The following is a 20,179-nucleotide window of genomic DNA, read 5'->3' as shown; positions in this document are numbered from 1 at the left end:
ACTCTGTGTATATGTAGGCAGGTACATGTGTGTGTACATGCTTGTTGAGGTCAGAGGATAGCCTCATGTCATTTCCCTGTACCATCTACCATCTATCTTTTGGTGGTCTTATTTTTTGTATCATTTTGGACAGGGTCTCTCACTGGCCTGGGACTTGTGGTTTAGGCTAAACTGGCTGACCAGCAAACCTCAGGAATCTTCCTGTCTCCACTTCCTGGCGCTTGGATTTCAAGTGTACTGTGCTTATTTTGGCTCTTTATGTGGTTTCTGAGGATCATACATAGGTCCTTATGCACACACTGAGGACTTGGCCCTGGGGAACATGCAGAAGAATTCATACACAGAGAACTTGGGCTTGGGGTGCATACAGAAGAATTCACACACTGAGGACTTGGCCTTGGGATGCATACAGAAGAATTCATATTGCCAAGTCCTCAATGTATGAATTATACCCACTGGAGTTTATATATTGAGAATTTGCATTGGGAATGCATGCAGAATTCACATCTTCCAAGTGCTGCCCCAGGCAGAACACCTTAGATTTTATACCTTGAAGGTCTGGACCAGGGTGCAACTCAGACAATTCTACATTTTGTGTTCTGGTGTTGGATGCCATAACATTTTTATGGTGAATCTGTGGCCTTGTACTCGGGTCACAGGATGCCCTACCTTGCAGTCTAGGCTTATGCTTGAATTCCGGAGTGGGCTCATCTAGCAGCTTGGTTTCTGTGCGCCCCTCAGAAGGTTTTATCTCTTGTGACTGTGGCACAGGGTTGATGTCTAAAGACTTAGGACTTGTTCCCAGGCCCAACTCAGAGGACATCACATCTTGCAACTGTTGCTCTGAATTGAATTCCATAGATTTCAGGTCTTGAAGCTTTGTACATAATTCTGATGACTTGATATGTTGCAAACGTGGCTCGTGACTGAACGGTATCTCTTTTATGTAGATGTAACCGTCTTTTTAAATAACACAGCCGATTCAGAGATGAAAGCCAAGAGGTCAGAGCAATAGCTGAGAGCTGAGATTAAAAACCTTACCCTTCACTGCCGCTGCTGTCCTACTTCCTATGTGTTTGTGCTTTTTATTGACTTTCTATTCTACCTTCTCATTGGTTGTAAACCCAACCATATAACCTCCTCGTCACTGCCCATCTATACAGACCTCCAGGTCTTCTATGGTTGGTATTGAGATTAAAGGCCTGTGTCTCCATGCTGGCTGTATCCTTGAACACACAGAGATCTGCCTAGCTCTGCCTCCCAAGTGCTGGGATTAAAGGCGTGCACACCACCGACCAGTTTCTGCTATGGCTTGCTATTAGCTGTGACCCCCAGGCAATTTTATTTATTAACATAAAAATAAAATCACATTTCAGTACAATTAAAATATCAGCATAGTTTTATTTTTTGAAGTTGTTGCTTTTGACCTAATTTGTGAGACTTCTTGCTTCTGGTTTCTGGCATTGAGTTCAGAAGGCACCAAGCTATAAATCTTTGAGTCCGAGGCCTGCTTAGAGAATCCCACAAACTGTGATTCAGCACCATGCTTGATCCCTGTATCCTTCATTGTGTGGACATATATGGGCTCAGATTTCACACCTTTCAACTTTGATCCATAGTTGACTGACTCAAGTTTCATACCTTGAAGGTGTAATTCTGGTGTTAACATAGTTAATTTCCTGTCCTGTATATGAGCAGTTTCCAACAGTAAAGGTTCCCTGTCAAGTGCCTTACTCAATATCCATTTTAAAGATTTTACATCTTGCCACAGTGGCTGATCAATTCAGATGACCTCACAACTCTGTTGTGTAGACGGCTTCAATTCTGTAGGGCTGGCACTTTGAGACTGTAACCTAAAGTTTGACCCTATTCATTTCTTCCTTTGAAACTCAGATACTGGTATCCACTGCACAGATTTTGTACCTCCAATTTGTGGTTCAGTATTTAGTGCCACAGTTCTTGCATCCTGAAACAGTGGCTCTAACATTGGCTCCAAGGCTTTCACTTGGTACACCTGTGATTCTGGAGTCAATGGACAAGGTTTCATACTTAGTACCTGTGGCCCATATTGGACCTCTTGAGCTTTTACATTATGAACAACTGGTTCAGGAGCCAATTCAAATGAGGGTGCATCTTTACATTGTAGTTTAGAGGTGAGCTCTATGGGTTTTCTACTTGCAGGTTTGGATTCTTGTTCTGACCCCAGAGACAATATATCTTCCGACTCCAACTGTTTGTTCAGTTGGTCGAACATCCCACCTTTCCACTCTGCTGAGCTTATGTGGTCATCCTGTCTAGGCTCAAGGGTGAAATCCATGGGTGCCCTCCCTTGATACTGTTGTGTGGAGACTAAATCCATGAATCTTACTCCTTGGATACCTTGTGTTTTGGCTTTATTCACAGGTTTTAGACTTTGCTGCTTCAGACATGAGACAATCACACGTTTGCTATCTTGTGTTTGTGGCTGTGAAGTCAGTTCCTTGGCTTTTACATTGTGTTGATGAGGCTCTTGCAACACCTCCATAGGCTTATCTTGAAACAGCATCCCTGGTACAAAAGTCCCGGGATTCTCCCCTTGCTTCTTTGGTTCAACCAACCCCACAGTTTTCAAATCTTGAATTCTTGAACCTGGAATCAACTTCACAGATTTCATCCATCTGACTGGGAACTACTTGGGGATATCACTGTAGATTTTATCCTCTCTAGACATTGTCCTAGAGTTAAGACTGCAGATTTCCTGTCTTCTAACTGTGGTCCTGAAGGTGGTAACTCAGATTTTAAACCTTTCAAGGTAGAGCCTGGAAGCAGCTCCTCATTTATCTCCTGCTTGTGTCCCTGGGGTTGACAGCTTAGATTTGACTTTTCCCAACTCTGACTTTGACCTTAACTCCATAGTTTTGAGATAATTGGGTGTTTCATACTGCAAAACTCTGATAGTTCTGGAGGCAACACAAGCTTCTTATCTTCAACCTGTGTCTCTTGGCTTAATGGCCAAAACAGTTCTGGCATCAGTGCCCGAGGCTTCCTATCTTGAAGCTGAACATCTGGCATGAACTGTACACATTTGAAACCTTGGTGCTAGGGCTCTGGATCGCATCAGAGAATCTCACATGTTGCAAGCATGGTCTTACATTTATGTCTACTGGCTTCCCAGGTTATGGTTGTGGCTGTGGTTCTGGAATCTTTGGCCTCATGATAAAATCTGATGATCTGGTTTCTGGCCCCAGAGAACATGGTATTTCATCATGAGATTTCACACCATAATGTGGGGGGCCTGACATGAAATTTACTGGGTTTTCTCCTTGAAGAAGTAGCCCTTGATACAACATTGGAAACTGGACACTTTGCAATTTGGGCCCTGGAATCAATTTCAAATTGACACTGAGCTGCTGTGGCCTAGATTTAACTCCACAGATTTCACATTTGGGGACTGTGTCCCCTCAATCTGTTCCTTCAGTGATAAACTTTGTAGACGTGGCTCTGGTTTTGTCTTTTCAGGATCTACCTCTCCTGCAGATGACGGCTGTATTACATTTACAGAGTTCTCCTTTTGCAACTGTGATTCTCTATCCATTTGCCTAGACTTTATTTCCTGGACCTGTGGCCTTGGGATCACATCTTTAATATGTGGTTTGTGTCCTGTAGTTCGTCCTGCAGGTTCTACAACTTGTACAGGTGGTTCAGTGATTACTTCTGCAGACTTCATATTCTGGGCAAAGGACTCTGATTTCTCACCTTGCACTCCTGGTTCTAGACTAAACTCCAGAGATCTCACTTCTGAATATAGGTCTATGATGGTTCCCTGGGTATCATCAACTTTAGAGAATGTCAATCTGAAGGTCTCTGTGCCTTCATCTTCTGGTTTCAGAGTTCTTTCCGATGGGTTAGTAACTTCTAAACCTGGTTCTAGAGTCAACTGAACAAACTTCACATCTGGGGGCTGTGGCTCTGGGGCCATCACTCCTGAGGTCATTGTTTGCACTTCTGAATCTAGTAGCAAATCCAGAGTATCTTTAGTTGCACTTCCTGATTCTGGAGTCTCTTCCATCTCTTTTACAACTTGGGTCCCAGGTTCAAGAGTATCTTGGAGTGGTGGTGAGTTCATCTCCACAGATTCTGAGGTCTGGCTCAATGGTGCACTGGACTCATCCCTAATGATGATTGTGGCAACAGAGCAGATTCTTCCACCTGCCGGCAAGGTTCAGAGGTCACCCTTGTTTCTGAGACTGGATGCTGTAGGGTTAGTCCTTCAGGTTCTAGGAAATGATAACTTGGTTTGGGGGTTGCTTCTAAAGATTTTGTTGCATAAAAGTGTGTGCTTGGGATCAGTTCATCAACTTCCATACTCTCCACCAGTGCCTCACGAAGTAGACTCCTACCTTCTACAAATGGAGTCTTTGTATCCTCAAGCAGTGGTACAGAGGCTATCTTATCAGAGCCAGTGCTTTGTGAACATGGTTCTGGGGCCAAGTTCACAGATTTTATATCTCCAAGTGATGGTCTTGGAGTCAACTCCACCATTTTTATATCTCCTTGTAACTCTTGTGATAGAGCTGAAAGAGCTTCTTCCATACCTTGAGACTGAGAATCGGAAATCAAATGTACTGATACATTACTGTGCTTCTGTGGACATGGGGCCAGCTCAGCAGACTTTTTGTTTTGGAGTCATGGTTCAGTTGTCAGTTGGCCAGATTTCACATCTTGAAACTGAGACTCAGGGGCTGATGGCACAGATGTCTCACTTTGCAGTTGTGGTATAGGGGTTAATTCCTCATATTGCATATTCTGCTGATTCAGTTCTGGAGCCAAATCTATACATACCACTGTTGAAGTTGGTGATCCATATTTTTCCATTTCTGGGACTAAATCTGTGGTTATGTCCACAGATTTCACACTTTGCAATCTTGGATCTAGGATTAGGTGCTCAGATTTTACATTCTGTTGTTCTGGGGGTAAGTCCATTGAATCCCTAACCTTAGGCTGTGGCATTGTACCCCCCCCCCAAATATTCCATTTCCTGAAGCAGTGGTATGACTGGCCCTACTTCAGCTTCTGGAGCTTGATGCTTTTGGCTCCTTCCTATAGGTACTGCACCTTGATCTGGTGGTGCTGGGATTGTTCTCGTGGATTCCATTCTTTGATGATGTGACTGTGGTGTCTCCATAGGATCCTTCACTTGTGGCCAGTTCAACCCCATAGTTTCTGTCATGTTGTGACTTTGCCTTGGGCTCACCTCCGAACAGTTTAAGTCTTGGTGCCATGGGGTGAACTCTGAAGGGTCTGTGACCTGATGAGACAGTCCTGGAGTCAGTGACACACACTCTGTGCCTCGAGATTGTGGCATAGTCCCCACGGAGACTCCAACTTGACCCTGTAACCCAGAAGGCAATTCCAGAGCCTCTTTGATTTGAGGCTCTATAATTTGTAGTGTTGTGATCATTCCTGTGGGAGACGCCTGGACTAGCGGGGTCACCTTTAGAGCATGCAGGGCCTGACCTGACGGTAGTAGGTCATCAGTCATTCCTGGTGGTTCCAGGACTTTAGATGGTGGCTGTGGAGGTACGCTTCTAGATTCTACAGTTCCTACTGGGACAGCAGTAGTCGGAACATCTGGTTGAGCTAGTGCTGTGGATATCGTTCTATATAAATAAAACACTGATGGCCAGTGACCAGACAGGAAGTGTAGGCGGGACAAGGAGAGAGGAGAATTGTGGAAACAGGAAGAAGGAGAGAGAGACACTGCAGCCACCGCCAGGAAAAGCAGCATGTAAAGACGCTGGTAAGCCACCAGCCATGTGGCAAGGTATAGATTTATAAAAATGGGTTAATTTAAGATATAAGAACAGTTAACAAGAAGCCTGCCACAGCCATATAGTTTGTATGCAATATAAGTCTCTGTGTTTACTTGGTTGGGTCTGAGCGGCTGTGGGACTGGCGGGTGACAAAGATTTGTCCTGACTGTGGCCAAGGCAGGAAAACTCTAGCTACAGGTTGAGCTGACACTGGGGTCAAATTTTCAGCTGGAGGCTGTGAGCCTCGAATCAAAGCCCTAGATTTAGTAATGTGTGTCTGTCCTAGTGGAATTATCTGCATGACATCCATGGCTTGTTTTGCCACTGGAGACACTTTTGTATCTTCAGTGTCTTCAGGCAGTGCACTTGAGCTAATTTCCATTGCATTTTGATGTACTGGACTTGGAATAATCCTGATGTGTTTTGTGGCTTGATTCTGTGACCCCAAGGTCATGGTCAGTGTTCCCATGTCTTTATGCTGAGGCTGGGGAATCATTTCCACAGCTTCCACAACCGTCTGCTGTGGCCCTCGACTCATACTTCCTGGTCTTTTGGCTTGATAGTTATGCAGTGTATCTGTCTTCACTGATTCCATGACTTGGTATTGTGGCTTTGGGGCTATTCCTACTGGTTCTATGCCATGTGGACTTAATTTGTCAATCATCCCCATGGAATCTGTGACGTGAAACAATGCCACAGGAGTTACCTTCATGTCATCTGTGACTTGACTCAGTCTTGAGGCCATGCTCTTTAATCCCGTGGTTTGATCCTGATGATGGGTTACTTCTATCGGTTCAATTACTTCATTCAATGGCTGAGGAGTTATACTCACTGTTTCTGCTTGATTTGGTGGCTGTGGGGAAAACCCCACAGAGTCTATCACCACCGACTGTCGTTCTGGGTTTATTCCCATTAAGTCCATAACCTGAAGCAAGGCCAGTGGTGTGACCTTTATGCTGTCAGTGGCTGAAGGTGGTATCTTGGGTGTCAGCTCCACATTAGTTAGTTGTGCCTTTTGTGTCTGTACTCTTTTTTCTGGAAGACCTATGACCCTCTGCTCTATATTCAGCTCTAACACATGCTTTGAATCCTTTTTCACTAAAGCTTGTTCTTCCTGAATTATGTTAACCGCTAAATTTCTGGGAGATGGAGTGCCTGTTGATATAACTAAAGGATTATATCTAAGTTCTTGGCGGTCATCATGGGGTTGTGACTCCCTGTTTGAGGGAAATGGCTGTGAAATCACTGCTTCCATCCTATGGACTTCAGAATTCACCCCAATGTTCATGTGGAGATGAAATGATGGAGGATCTGGAGATGTGTTGGTATTTTGCTCAGCACTCTGAGGAATGAGTGTAGGTAACTGAGTTTTCCGGAGCTCTTCTTCAGGGACTCCTTGTACATCCATCAAATGATTGAGTATGTTCCAGGATTTCTTCACGGGCAGAGGCACCACTTCTTGTTGCAAAGTAGAAGCCTTCTGAGACATATGTCCTTCCAGTTCTCCTCTGATCAAAGGAGAGAGCTGGAGTGGAGCCCCTACCAGGGGTCCTGGACTCTCATCCAAATCAGAATCTGACCCATGATTTGATTGAAAATGAGTCTCTCCCTTATCTTTTGTTTTCTCTTGCTCACAAGGATCTAAGGATTCTAAAATAGAGCTAATGAAGGAATTTTGAGCTTGTAAGGGAGGAAGAAGTGCCAAATTCGGAGAAAGAGCTGATTTCTCAGGATCTGTCAGCCGAGAAGTAGGCAGGGCTGTGCCAGGGCTCCTGGGCATAGATGGTTCCTTCTGGGAGGAAACAGGTCCACTATCGCTCTGCAATTGCCAAGCTGTTCCTTTATGAAACATTGGAAGACAAGACAGGCTGGAGCTGTTGTTGGATGATGCAGAGGACATGCTGTAGTCAGTAGAAGGCTTTCCCTTTTTACAGTAACAGCTGGGTGGGACAGCCTCCTGAAGCACAGCGTCAGAGACGGAGGAAGAAGTCACATCTCGGGATTCTGAAACATTCAGCTCCATAAGCGTTGATCTGAGAAACAAAGAGAAATGTTTTCATTTTCTTTGGAATCAGTAGGGAAATTAGAGAGAATGAAGGGAGTGGCTATTTCAAACCCAAAATATTTCTGGTCTAAGGGAGAGATGAGGGAAAAGAGGGATTGCATTCACAAACATCAATCATTTATGTAAAGAATTCCTCCACCAAGAGCAGAGGAGTCGAGTCCGTCAGTAGCGTACATGCTATACCAACAGAGAAGCTGAGTTCCCTCCCTAGAGCCCACAGGAAAAGAAAAGAACACAGTGCCCCAGTGCCGGGCAAGCAGAGACAAGTCGATGCCCTGGGCCTCACTGGACAGCCAAGAATAATCAGTGAGTCCCAGGGAGTGACTCTACCTCACAACACAAGGTGGATGGCTCCCAGAAATGACACCCAAGTTTTACACAACACACACACACACACACACACACACACACACACACACACACACACACACACACACACACCTGTGCTTGGCTTGGCCTGAGTTTGAGCCCTAAGACTCACATGTTGGAAGGAGAGACCTGACTCCTGTGGCTTGACTGCCACATACATGATGTGGCTCCTATGTGCACACATGCACAAAAATACAAATGAATTCTATATATATATATATATATATATATATATATATATATATATATGTATATATTTACACAGTGAGGCCTAGAGAAATAGCAGTTAAGAGCAGTGACTGAGTGACTACTCTTCCAGGGGACCCAAGTTTGAATACCAACACCCACATGGTAGGCCACAAACATCTGTAACTCCAGTACTGGGGGATCTCATACCCTCTTCTGCTCTCTGTGGGTACTGGGCATGCATGTGGTGCACATACTTACCTGTGGGAAAAATATCCATACACATAAAACATAAAATAAATAAAGCTCACAAAATAGTTCTCCACTGCTCCTCAAACTAACTTTTTCCTTTACCTCCTTCCTTTTCTCTCTCTCTCTCTCTCTCTCTCTCTCTCTCTCTCTCTCTCTCTCTCCCCTCTTTCTCTGTCCCCTGCCTAGTAACTCTGTTTCCTGACCTTGCATTATCCAGATGTTGGAAGATCTGTCGCAGACTCCTGTCTATTGACCAGAATACATATTCCTGGGTCCAGTCGGTAGGAAGTCCTGAAATACTGGACACAGCAGAGGATGTCAGTGGGATTGAAGTGACATTACAGGAGGAATAGAAGGATAATTTAGGAAGGAGGCAGTTGGTCTCAGAGTAAATCAAGTCAGAGTGCCAGGTGTTTTACGTAGAGCATTCACAATGAAGATGGTGTCATGGGTAGGAATTTTATTCCTGTGGTGAACCCCAATGAATATAATGTTTGGGGGGACAGGGTTTGTTTCAGCTTACAACACCCAGGTCATACTCCATTGCTGAGGTAAGTCAGGGTAGGAACACAGGGCAAGATAGATTCAAGAGGCAGGAGCTGATGCAGAGGCCATGGAGCTGCTTACTGGCTTGCTTTCATGGTTTGCTCACCCTGCCTTCTTGTACCCCCTGAGACCACTAGCTCATGTGTGGTACCACCCACAGTGAGCTGGACCTTACCACATCAATCATCAATTAAGAAAATCCAGCCAGGCATGGTGGCAAATGTCTTTAATCCCAGCACTCGGTAGGCAGAGACAGATGGATGTCTGAGTTCAAGGCCAGCCTGGTCTACAGAGCGAGTTCCAGGACAGCCAGGGTTATACATTGAAAAACAAAAAAGAAAAAAAAGAAAGAAAGAAAAAAAAGAATAAAAATGTACCACAGGCTTGCCCACAGGGCAATCTGGGGGAGCAATTAACGTTCCCCCTTCCAAAATGATGGCAGCTTATATCAAGTTGACAGGAAACTAGTCAGCACGGGTATCTGTCACAGGACAGTCTGTAGACAGACTCTGCTTACCGTGTCAGATCAGCTGCAATGACGTTCATCTCTGTTTCTTCCAACTGTGAGACTGTAACAGGAGCAAAGAAACTGTTAGCATAGTGAATGCTGACGTCATCTAACAGAACCCCCTTCATTTAACAATTAGGGGAGCAAAGATGAAGTCACACCCATTGTGAAGCTGAGGAGTGTACAGCACACCTATCGAGGTTTGTTTTGCTTCTAAAGCATACTATCCTGTCTTCACCATGTCCTAGAAGTGACCCATGAGAAGCCCGGAATGGGAACACAGCACTGGGGGACACAGAGATCCTGATACATCTTCCCCTTCAAAGATGGCCATCCCACATCCACATCCGTGGTAGAGGAGTAAAGGTAATGGACCTCCTGCACCAAACTCTGGTTCATCTTTGTCCATTCTCCTCTCCCATACTTTGGGCTCTACATGAAGATGTAGGGACAGAGAAGCCCGAGGAAAGGAAACAATGGAGGATGGAGCTGTCTGCATGACTTTGGAAGGAAAGATGTCAGAGAGATGGGCATACTCTCCAGGCACACCCTCTTTTTCAACTTTCTTCCCTTTCAAGTGGAAAGAGTCCTAAAGCAGGTCCATAGTTGATCAGTCATCAGTCTTGAGCTGACCCATAAGGATAGAACCCTTCTGACCTGTGAGTTTCCGGATCTGTTTTAGAGATGTGTTTTGTTGCTTAGGAGCCTAGAGAAACACACAAAGAGAAACCCAGTCAGGTTTACGTCCTGGTTTGGGGATTTTATTGACAACACATCTCATCTTACATAGGGGATAGCGATATGTTTTATCAGTTGTCATCTGCAACCATATCATTAGTTACCATCTCATTTATTTCTTTGTGAATAATGGATTAAATATCCTAAGGGACCTGCAAGATGGCTCTGTGGGCACAGGTGTTTGACACCAATTCTGATGACTTGAGTCCCATCTCTGGAGCCCTCATAGTAAAAGGAGAAAAGCATTTGCACAAGTTATGCTCACCTCCACGTGCATGCCATCTGTCCATGCATGCACCCACATGCAAATTAGTGTTTAAACAAACCTAAGTCCTAGATGTGTGTAGACCTGAGACTCTAGAGGTAAATATGAGTCCTGTGCTCTAGAGACTTGCATTAGTAAGGAAAACAGCCAAGTAAACAGGTAAGATGCCATGTGGGAGCCAGCAAAATGGCTTAGTGGCTGAAGGCACCTGTTGCCAAGCGTTGGCAACCTATGTTCAATCCCTGTGGCCAGTACGGCAGATGAAAAGAACTGACTTGTTTAAAATAACCCTGGACTTGAATTATAACCTGTTTTTATGCTCAAGTGTATTATTTCTCCTGCAGTTGTACATAAAATGGCTTTACATTAAAAACAAAAAGGGACAAATACTATAGAATTGTATTACATGAAATATATAGATTATACAAATTCATAGAGACAGAAAGATTAGACGATATTTCAAGATGGAGAAGAAAGGAATATAGAGCAATGATTTCCTAAGTACAGAATCTCTGTTTTGTGTGATGGAAAAGGCCCATAAATGGACAGTAGTATCAGGACATAATATCATGAATGTAATAAATCAATATAATTAATGTAAAAAATGAATATCATAAATACAGTTATTGAATCAATACTGCGAATGTAATCAATGAATACCACAAATGTAATTAATATCATGAGTGTAATTAATGAATACCATGAATATAAATAAATAAACAAACAAATAAATAAAAAGAAAGGTCTGCTAGTCACCAAAAGTAACCACAAAAAGAAGTGTAAGGGAGCAATTTACTGGACCAAAAATTAAGACATACCATAAAACAAGTTCATAAGAACAGGAGCAGGCAGGTGGGATTTAAAAACAAAAAAGTTCTGAAATAATCAGGAGTCAGAGGCAGAAGGATTTCTCTGTGTCAATAGTGAGTTCCAAGACAGCCAGGGCTATATAGAGAAACCTGTCTCAAAACAAACAAACAAAAAACCCAAAGCCCAGCTCTGAAATAAATTCACTTACATATGTCAGCTTAATTGAAGAGAGCTCCACATAGTGACAAGAAATGATTCCATAGCTGTGATAAGTGATGTCAACTTGCCAAAATCTAGAATCTTGTGGACCTGTGCCTCCGAGCATGCCCATGGGGAACCGTCTTGATAACCATACCTGGGGCGCCACTGTGGTGGCGTCATTCTCTGACTGGGATCCTAGACTGTGTCAGTGGGGAAAGAGAAGTGAGCTACAGTTTGGACTCATCACTCCTCTCCGCTTCTTTACTGCAGATGCAACGTTGACTCGCTAGCCTAAGCCCCTGCAGCTGTGACCTCCTCTACCACCATGGACCAATGGACCATAACCTTGGGTGATGGTGAGCTGAAGTGACACCCCCCCCCCCCCCGTTAAGGCTCTTTTGTTAGGGCATTCTGTCACAGCGACAGAATAGAAACTAAGACAGTGGCAAACCGTGAGAAAAATAAAAGTGGATCATTTCTCAATACAGGATTCAGAGATGGGCTCTAAGTGGGTTGAGAATTCAAATGTTGAGGGGCTGGAGAGACGGTTCAACCGCTAAGAGCACTGTCTACACTTACAGAGGACCCAGGTTCGGTTCCCAGCACCCACATGGTGGCTTATAACTTTAACTCCAGGTTCAGAGGATCTGATCTCTTATGGCCCCTGGAAGTACCAGGGAACATGTGGTGCGCATGTACACTTACTTGCAGGCAAAATCCTCATATACATAAAATACAAAAAAAAAATCTCTATTTTTATAAGAGAATTCAAGTGTGGAAAATAATGTGAATTTTTGGTTTGTGCATGTACACGTAGGTACACAAGTGTGCAGGGGTGTGCCTGCTTATGTGTTTGGAATTTATCCAAAGAATGTATGGAAGTTAATGTGACAGAGACATGTGTCCATCAGCGTTTCCTGCAGCACTATAAATAATCACTGAGTTATGGAACCAAGCTATGTGTGCAACAATGGAGGAGTGGATATTAAATGTGTGTGTCTACACAATGGACTTTTTCTGTCACCAAGAACAAGGTTACATAGTTTTCTCAGGAAAAGAGATGCAACTGGAACTCCTATAAAGCAGCTAAGCCAGCCTCAGAAAGACCAACATCAAATGATTCTTCTCCTTTGTGGGTCCTAATTTCATAGAGTACATAACCTCACAGATGTAAACATGCCATGAAAGTAGAAATGACTGGAAGAGTTAAGGACACTGTGGGGAGACAGTGAAGGAGAGTGGGGAGGGAGGGGACTGTGTGCAGTGTAACAGTACCAGATACAGTAGTGAAATGATGTTTAAATAATGCAGGACCGTTTCAACATAGCACAGTGGTCAACACACTATTCCATACTAATAACACAAAGTGGGGGTTGCCATGGTCATAGCAGTGGTGCAGAAAAACAAACATGTACTCATGTGGTTTGTTTGTTTTTTAAGACACTCAACAAAGTAGAAATACCTGGGAAATTCCCCGACATACATTGGGTCCAATGTTATCCCCCAACTTGATATGTTGAAATCCTAACCCCCAAGGTAATGTATTAGTAGATGGGGTGTTTGGGAGGTGGCTATATCATGAGATGGAAAAACTACAAAACACTGTTGTAGAGAGTAAATAGTAAATAAGACATCCTTTGTTCATGATCAGAAGGTTTGATGGTAAAATGGCATTACCAACAGAATCTATAGATTCTTTAGGGATGCTGTGTAATCCCTACCCAAACCCCACTGACCTTTTTTGCATAAATGAAAACCCTGTCCTAAAAATCTCATTGGAATTACAGAGATCCTTCAGGAGCCAAAACAACCTTGAAAAAGAACAGTCAGGGCTGGAGGGATGGCTCAGTGGTTAAGAGCACTGGCTGCTCTTAGAGAGGTCCTGAGTTCAGTTCTCAGCAACCACATGGTGGCTGACAACCATCTATAATGAGATCTGGTGCCCTCTTGTGGCAGGCAGGTATATATGCAGATAGAACATTGTATGCATAGTAAATAAATAAATAAATAAATAAATAAATAGCAGGTATACATGTAGACAGAACATTGTATGCATAGTAAGTAAGTTAAGAAAGTAAGTAAGTAAATAAATAAATAGCTAAAAAAAAAAAAAGAACAAGAGTCAGAAGACCCATACTTTCTGATTTTAAAACTTTGTACAGAGCTGGGTGGTGGTGGCACACACTTTTAATCCCAGCACTCGGGAGGCAGAGACAGGTGGATCTTTATGAGTTTGAGATCAGCCTGGTCTACAGAGTGAGTTTTAGGACAGGTAGGGCTACACAGAGAAACCCTGCTTTGAAAAAGAAAAAGAAAAACAGTGTACAAAACCACAGTACTCAAAAATAGTTGTGGTGCTGGTTTAAGAATAGACCTATAGAGTAGGGTGGTGGTGGCACACGCCTTTAATCCCAGCAATCGGGAGGCAGAGGCAAGCGGATCTCTGTGAGTTTGAAGCCAGCCTGGTCTACAAAGTGAGTTCCAAGACTGCCAGGACTGTTACATAGAGAAACCCTGTCTCTAAAAACAACCCAAAAATTATTTAAAAAATAGACCTATAGGATCTAAGGAATCTAATATTAAAAGTCAGCTGATTCTCTACATAGGCACCATGACCATTCAATGCAAAAAGAATAAGCTTCAACCAGTGGTGCTGAGGCAACTGGATAACCACATGTAAAGAATTGAAGTTGGGCCTTTTACTTCATATCATATTTAAAAACAAACTGGAGATGGAGTGAAAACCTAAATGTAAGAACAATTTAAGTTATGAAACTCTTTGCAGATAAAAAAGAGGAGAAGGATTAGGCTTGGGGAGATGGTTCAGCGGTTAACAACAGCACACACTGCTCTTGCAGAGGACCCAAGTTTGATTCCTAGCATCCATATCACACGGCTCACAATCCCCTGTAACTCCAGCTCCAGGGGGATCCAGCACCTCTGGCTTCTGCTGGCACCTGTGCTCATGCTCACACTCACAATTACACAAGTACATGATTTTATACACACACACACCCCTTTTAAAAAAAATAATAATAATAAATCTAAGCAAGAGAAAGGAGTGAAATGGTTAATTTATGCCGACTTGGCTAGGCTATGGAGCCCAGTTGTTTGGCCATATATTAGTCTAGAACATTTCTTTGACAGTAATTTTACATATGATTAACATTTAAAATCAGTACACTTTAAAGCAGATTGCCTTCCGTACTGTGAGTGGGCATCACCCAATCAGCGGAAGGCTTTAAGAGCAGAGGCCAGAACTCCCTGAAGAGGAAAGAATCCTTCCACAGGCTGAAGCACACAAAAGTGTACCCATTTTTCTAGCCTGTCCTGTCCTGCAGAGTTTGGGCTTGGGACAATGACATTAACTCTTACCCAAGTTTGTCTATGAATTTCAGAGGAGCTATGAGAGCCTATTTCTTAACCTTAGTATATCCTCTTTGGGGTGTGTGTGTGTGTGTGTGTGTGTGTGTGTGTGTGTGTGTGTGTGGTGTGTGTATGTGTGTGTCTCTGTGTGTGTGTTGTGTGTGTGTGGTATGTGTGTGCATGTGTTATGTGTGTGTGTGGAATGTATATGTGTGGTGTGTGTGTGTGTGTGTGTGTGTGTGTGTGTGTGTGATAAAGAACAACCTGGTCTTTTTCCAGATTCTTAGTACAGAACTCCAAAAACCCTTGCAATTCCATGAATATTGAGGGCATCTGTTACATTAATGAGATGGAAATTCGGATTTGCTTCGATTTTTAATTGAGGAAGTTGGAACAATCATCATTCTAAAATCTAATTAAGACCTGACCAGTCAATATATTTATGCATAGATGCATTAATCCCAAACAAAATATCAGCAAACTGAATGTAATGAATCTAATTAAAGTATTGGGACCAACATACAAATGTGTTATACGTATCCTAGAAATTCACAGCTGGTTTATTATCTTACATTCTCATGCAACTCAGTACATTGACTGAACGTACAAGAAAAAATATATGATCATCTAAATAGAGGCAGGAAAATTAGTTAATATTTAGCACCCAGTATAAAGAGATTTAATTTAAAATATTAGACGATTTTTTTAAATTAACACCAATTCTTGCTAAAACTTCCTTAACTTGGGAAAGAATATTTGAAAAACCACAGAAAACATTATACATAACTGGTGAATTACTGAAAAATGTCCTTGACTTAATAAAGAAACAGATGCCCGCAACACATTCCTCCTGAATATTGTACCGGAAGTCATAATCATAAATGAAGGCAAGGAGAACCAAGACATACAGTTGGAAAAGAGGTAATAAAACTGTTGTTATTTACACATGACATAATTTAGAGAATATTCCTACAGGAGAATAAAGTCAAAGTGATACACTTAGCAGGGTTCTCTAAGCAGCTCAATATGAAAAGATCTGTTGCATTCTTAGGTTTCGGCATCATTTGTATAAAATGGTATTTACAAAGGGTGGTGGTAGTGCACATCTTTTATCCCAGCACTTGGGAGGCAGAGGCAAGTGATCTCTGTGAGTTCAGGCCAGCCTTGTCTGCAAAGTGAATTCCAGGGCAGCCAGGGCTACACAGGAAAACCCTGTCTCGAAAAACAAAAAAATAAAAAAGAAATTATAATATTATACCAGGCCTGTGGATGTAGTTCAGTGGTGGACTGCTTGCAGAGAGCACAAGACTCTGGATTTGATCCTTAGCAATAAAATAAGTAAATAGATAGATATAGGTGATAGGTAGATAGATGATAGATAGATAGATAGATAGATAGATAGATAGATAGATAGATAGACAGATAATATAGATAAGATAGATATAGATGTTAGAAAGATAGATGATGATGATGATGATAGATCAAAATAAAATGCCATGCCAAATCACACATTATGTGCCTCATGATGATTATCATTACCTATGAACTACGTCAACTCTTCCTACCAGAAAACAAATTCTGATAAATCTTAGAACCAACTTTCTCATGGTTCTATTTCATGTTGAGCTGCTGAAATAGAATACTTGTGATCAGCTCATTTATGAAGGAGAGAGGTTTAGTTGGCTTCATGGTTCTGGATGTCTAAGAGCCTAGTGCTAGCATGTCCTTCCCTTCACGTGAGGATGTCTAAGGTCCTAGTGCTAGCATGTCCTTAGCTTCACCTGAGGTCCTTGCGTAGCTTCAGCTCACAGCAGACAGAGGCAGAGGATCAAGTGGATGTGTGTGGAAGACAAAAGGGGTCCTGACTCCTGTGGCAACAAACCCAGTCCTCAGAGAGTGAGGAGCCATGCCTGTGAGACCTTACTCAGTCTAGAAAGAATGGCATTAAACCCGCTTGAAGGTCGCACTTTCCAACCCTGCTCCCCTGGCAAATGCATTTCTGCAGGAGTTCTGGATAAACCTCAACTCACTCACATGAAGTACCAGAGGCAGCAGTGTGTGAACTGACAACATGGAGGGGGCATTATAATTTTTCCTAATTTCAGAATATTTTAGACATGTGGACAATCAAATATAATCATACCCACCCCTCCCCACTCCAACTTCCCCCATACATACCCCACAATATATCCACCTCCCAACCTCGTGCTTTTCTTTTTTATAACCCACTAAGTCCAATTACTGTTGCCTATATGTGTATGGCTACACAGCATGGGTATTTGATCAACAAAATGTTGATTGTGAAATCTAGAGAAATGACCCTTTTATCCAATACATGAATGAAACTAATAAAAGAAAAGAGAGACTCAGTAGATTAGAATAAAGAAACATATTGTTCAACATTCAATATGTTGTTCAACATTCAATATTGAGTTTGGCTCAATAATAATTTATGCCATTAAGTAACTGCATGACTATTGGAATTTAAATGCTGCTGGTGGGTATTTGAGTTATTAAGAAATTATTCAGATTTTATTGTTATATTTTTGGTGTAATAATGATACTGTGATTAACCTTTTTTTTCTTTTTTTTTTCTTTGTGGAGTGGGGCATTATCTCAAAATATACATACTAAAACATTTACCATGAAATTATTTCTGATTTGCTTCAAAATGATTGACAGGTCTATGAAGATTCACCAGACCAACTTTAATTTTTTTTTTTTCTCATACTAAGGATTGAATGTAGTGCCTTGTTCAGACTAGGCTCATTTACCAATTCTGTGTGCCTTTGATTTGCCTGAAATTATCCTTAAAAAAATCAAGGAAAGCCAGGCGGTGGTGGCACATGCCTTTTATCCCAGCACATGGGAGACAGAGGCAGGCAGGTCTCAGTGTGTTCGAGGCCAGCCTGGGCTACAGAGTGAGTTCCAGAAAAGGCACAAAACTACACAGAGAAACCCTGTCTCAAAAAAAAAAAAAAAAAAAAAGGAAAAAAATGGACCCAAGATGTAGCTCAGTGGTATAGTGCTTTGCCTAGCATGAGCAATGACCTGAATTTGATCCTTACTAACACACACCTAACACACACCCAACACACACACACACACACACACACACACACACACACACACACACACACACACAATGCACAAATGACTTGAATAGGCAGTTTACAAGAGAGAATTTCCAAATGGCTAATAAACCTGAGACGTTGCTCAGTGTTTAGTTATGGGGATTGCACACGAAATCACAATGCGAATCCAACCACTCACTGGAATCACTAAAATAAGAGGTGGATGTGCCAAGTCTAGGCAAGATGGCAGAGCTGTGGGGGAGCCAGTCACTCATGGTTTGCTCATATGATCGAAAACTCAGAAAAAGCATGACCTACTAACGTTAAACACGTGCACCACGAACTCAAACAATTCTTCCCCTGCTGTAATAAAAATCCCACACCAAAGTACCACTTGATTTTCTTTGTCTCGTCATATAATTATAAATCTTTCTTTATAAAACAAACTCACTCTCCTGTCTGCCTCCCATCCCGTGATGGACAATATCCACAGCACCCTTACCACATTCTTTTCCCCCAAAGTTATGTCATCTGAATGTCTCACTTCAGCTCGAGCTCCTAAACAGCACTTTCTCAGTATCTAGTACCTTCTGCCTCAGTGTCTATTTGATAATAGATCCTAAAGCTACCATTAGTACTACTTCCTTCTTTTCTTCTTCTCTTCTTCCTTTTTCTTCTCCTCCTCCTCTTCCTCCTCCTGCTTCTTTCTTCTTTCCTCTTCCTCCTCTTCTTGCTTTTTTGAGACAGATTCTCCCTGTGTAGTCCTGGCTGTCCTGGAGCACACTATGTAGACCAGGCTGGCCTGGAACTCAGAGAGATACTCCTGCACCATGCCCATCCTAAGGCTTCTTGAAGTGAATTAAGAGAAAGGCAAGGTGGGCAGTGGTGGCTCATGCCCTCAATCCCAGCACCTGGGAGGCAGAGGCAGACAGATCTCTGTGAGTTCAAGGCCAGCTTAGTATACAGAGTGAGTCAGGAGAGCCAGGAATACACAGAGGAACCTTGTCTCAGAAAACCAAAACAAGGAAGGAAAAACAAAAGAGGAAGCCATCTATCAATGCTGTCCCAAGCCCCCTCTCCCCTCCATCCGGTTCTTCCTACGGCCCAGAGGATGGGCATTTAGACAAACCTATAGGGTTTCAGCATGGAGAGAGGGAGTTTCGAGAGAGAGTGGCTATCACATACCTCTGTCTTGGCTGCCACCTTTGTCTGGCTCTGATACCTAGAAAACAACACCCATATTCCACAAACCAAGAAACCAAGTAGCATAAGGCTAAGATGTGTCGGCAGTGGGAAAGCGAGCCCCCATATTAGGGACATTTCTCAAGCCTATGTCCCTCTCCACTACAGAGTTTCTGTCTCCAGACTGAGATTCCATGACATCACAATAGGCAGTGCCAGGTAAAGCAGTGCACACTCAGGTCCCAGCTGATGTCCTTCCCTGTGATTGACCTTGCTCTGAGCTCTAATAGCCAAAACTCAGGAGAGAATCCATCTATGAATCTTCTAGGGTCCAGCTAGACAAACTCGTCACTAAGGAAGGAGTGGCGAGGTAAAGTTTCAAAGGTCTTCCAAAATGACTTGTTTTGACTCACATTTTCTTTGGAGCCGGTCACTGTCAAAAATTGGGATTGGTCTATAGCCATAAATTTCAAACTGCAGATTAGAACACAGAGTCAATTGGAATCTAAGAGAGTTGGGATAGTTGAAGTGGGAACTCTCAAGGACTTTGAGGCACCTGGTTTTCTAAGTTCCCAGGTCTCCATATTTCCTAGTTGCTGTTGACCTGACACACATCACACTAAGCAGTGGCCTTAGAGGATCTACAATCTCACTGCCAAGTTTAGAGTAGTCGTGTATCACCACACCATATTATCAAGTCAACACAGTGCAAACAATATTGATGTGATCAATTCATGTGATCAAAATTATTCTTTTCATATAGAAACACTAATCAACCACTGACTGGTAGGCACCATTTCAAAAGATCAAGTCTTTTCCCCCCAC

General features: G+C 42.7%; 2 protein-coding genes across 4 annotated transcripts in view; one reads left to right on the top strand and one right to left on the bottom strand.

Moving 5' to 3' along the window:
• LOC143270186 (putative Polycomb group protein ASXL2) overlaps positions 1–20,179 on the top strand; it is a 342,260-nt gene that overhangs the window by 302,235 nt on the left and 19,846 nt on the right. The window lies entirely within an intron of this gene.
• On the bottom strand, positions 1,377–19,608 carry LOC143270185 (uncharacterized). Its single transcript, XM_076559137.1, has 5 exons — positions 19,358–19,608; positions 10,376–10,424; positions 9,728–9,779; positions 8,868–8,963; positions 1,377–7,825 (listed from the first exon to the last, which is right to left on the bottom strand). Exons 1-5 carry the CDS (start codon positions 19,490–19,492, stop codon positions 5,902–5,904), a joined length of 2,256 nt encoding a protein of 751 aa, XP_076415252.1. The 5' UTR covers positions 19,493–19,608; the 3' UTR covers positions 1,377–5,901.

Source organism: Peromyscus maniculatus, chromosome 22, assembly GCF_049852395.1.
Source record: "Peromyscus maniculatus bairdii isolate BWxNUB_F1_BW_parent chromosome 22, HU_Pman_BW_mat_3.1, whole genome shotgun sequence".
Taxonomy (NCBI): domain Eukaryota; kingdom Metazoa; phylum Chordata; class Mammalia; order Rodentia; family Cricetidae; genus Peromyscus; species Peromyscus maniculatus.
The sequence above is the reverse complement of the archived record's forward strand: the minus strand, read 5'-3'. Positions and strand labels throughout refer to the sequence as shown.

Bases quoted from the DNA above. Each gene is read 5' to 3' on its own strand.
- LOC143270185 (XM_076559137.1), bottom strand. From the start codon at position 19,492: ATGTCCCTAATATGGGGGCTCGCTTTCCCACTGCCGACACATCTTAGC. The intron at 8,964-9,727 runs GTAAGCAGAGTC...TGCTGTGTCCAG, and splicing joins ATTGCAGCTGATCTGACACG to TATTTCAGGACTTCCTACCG. The intron at 7,826-8,867 runs GTCAGGAAACAG...TTTGTTTCTCAG, and splicing joins CAACATCTGGATAATGCAAG to ATCAACGCTTATGGAGCTGA.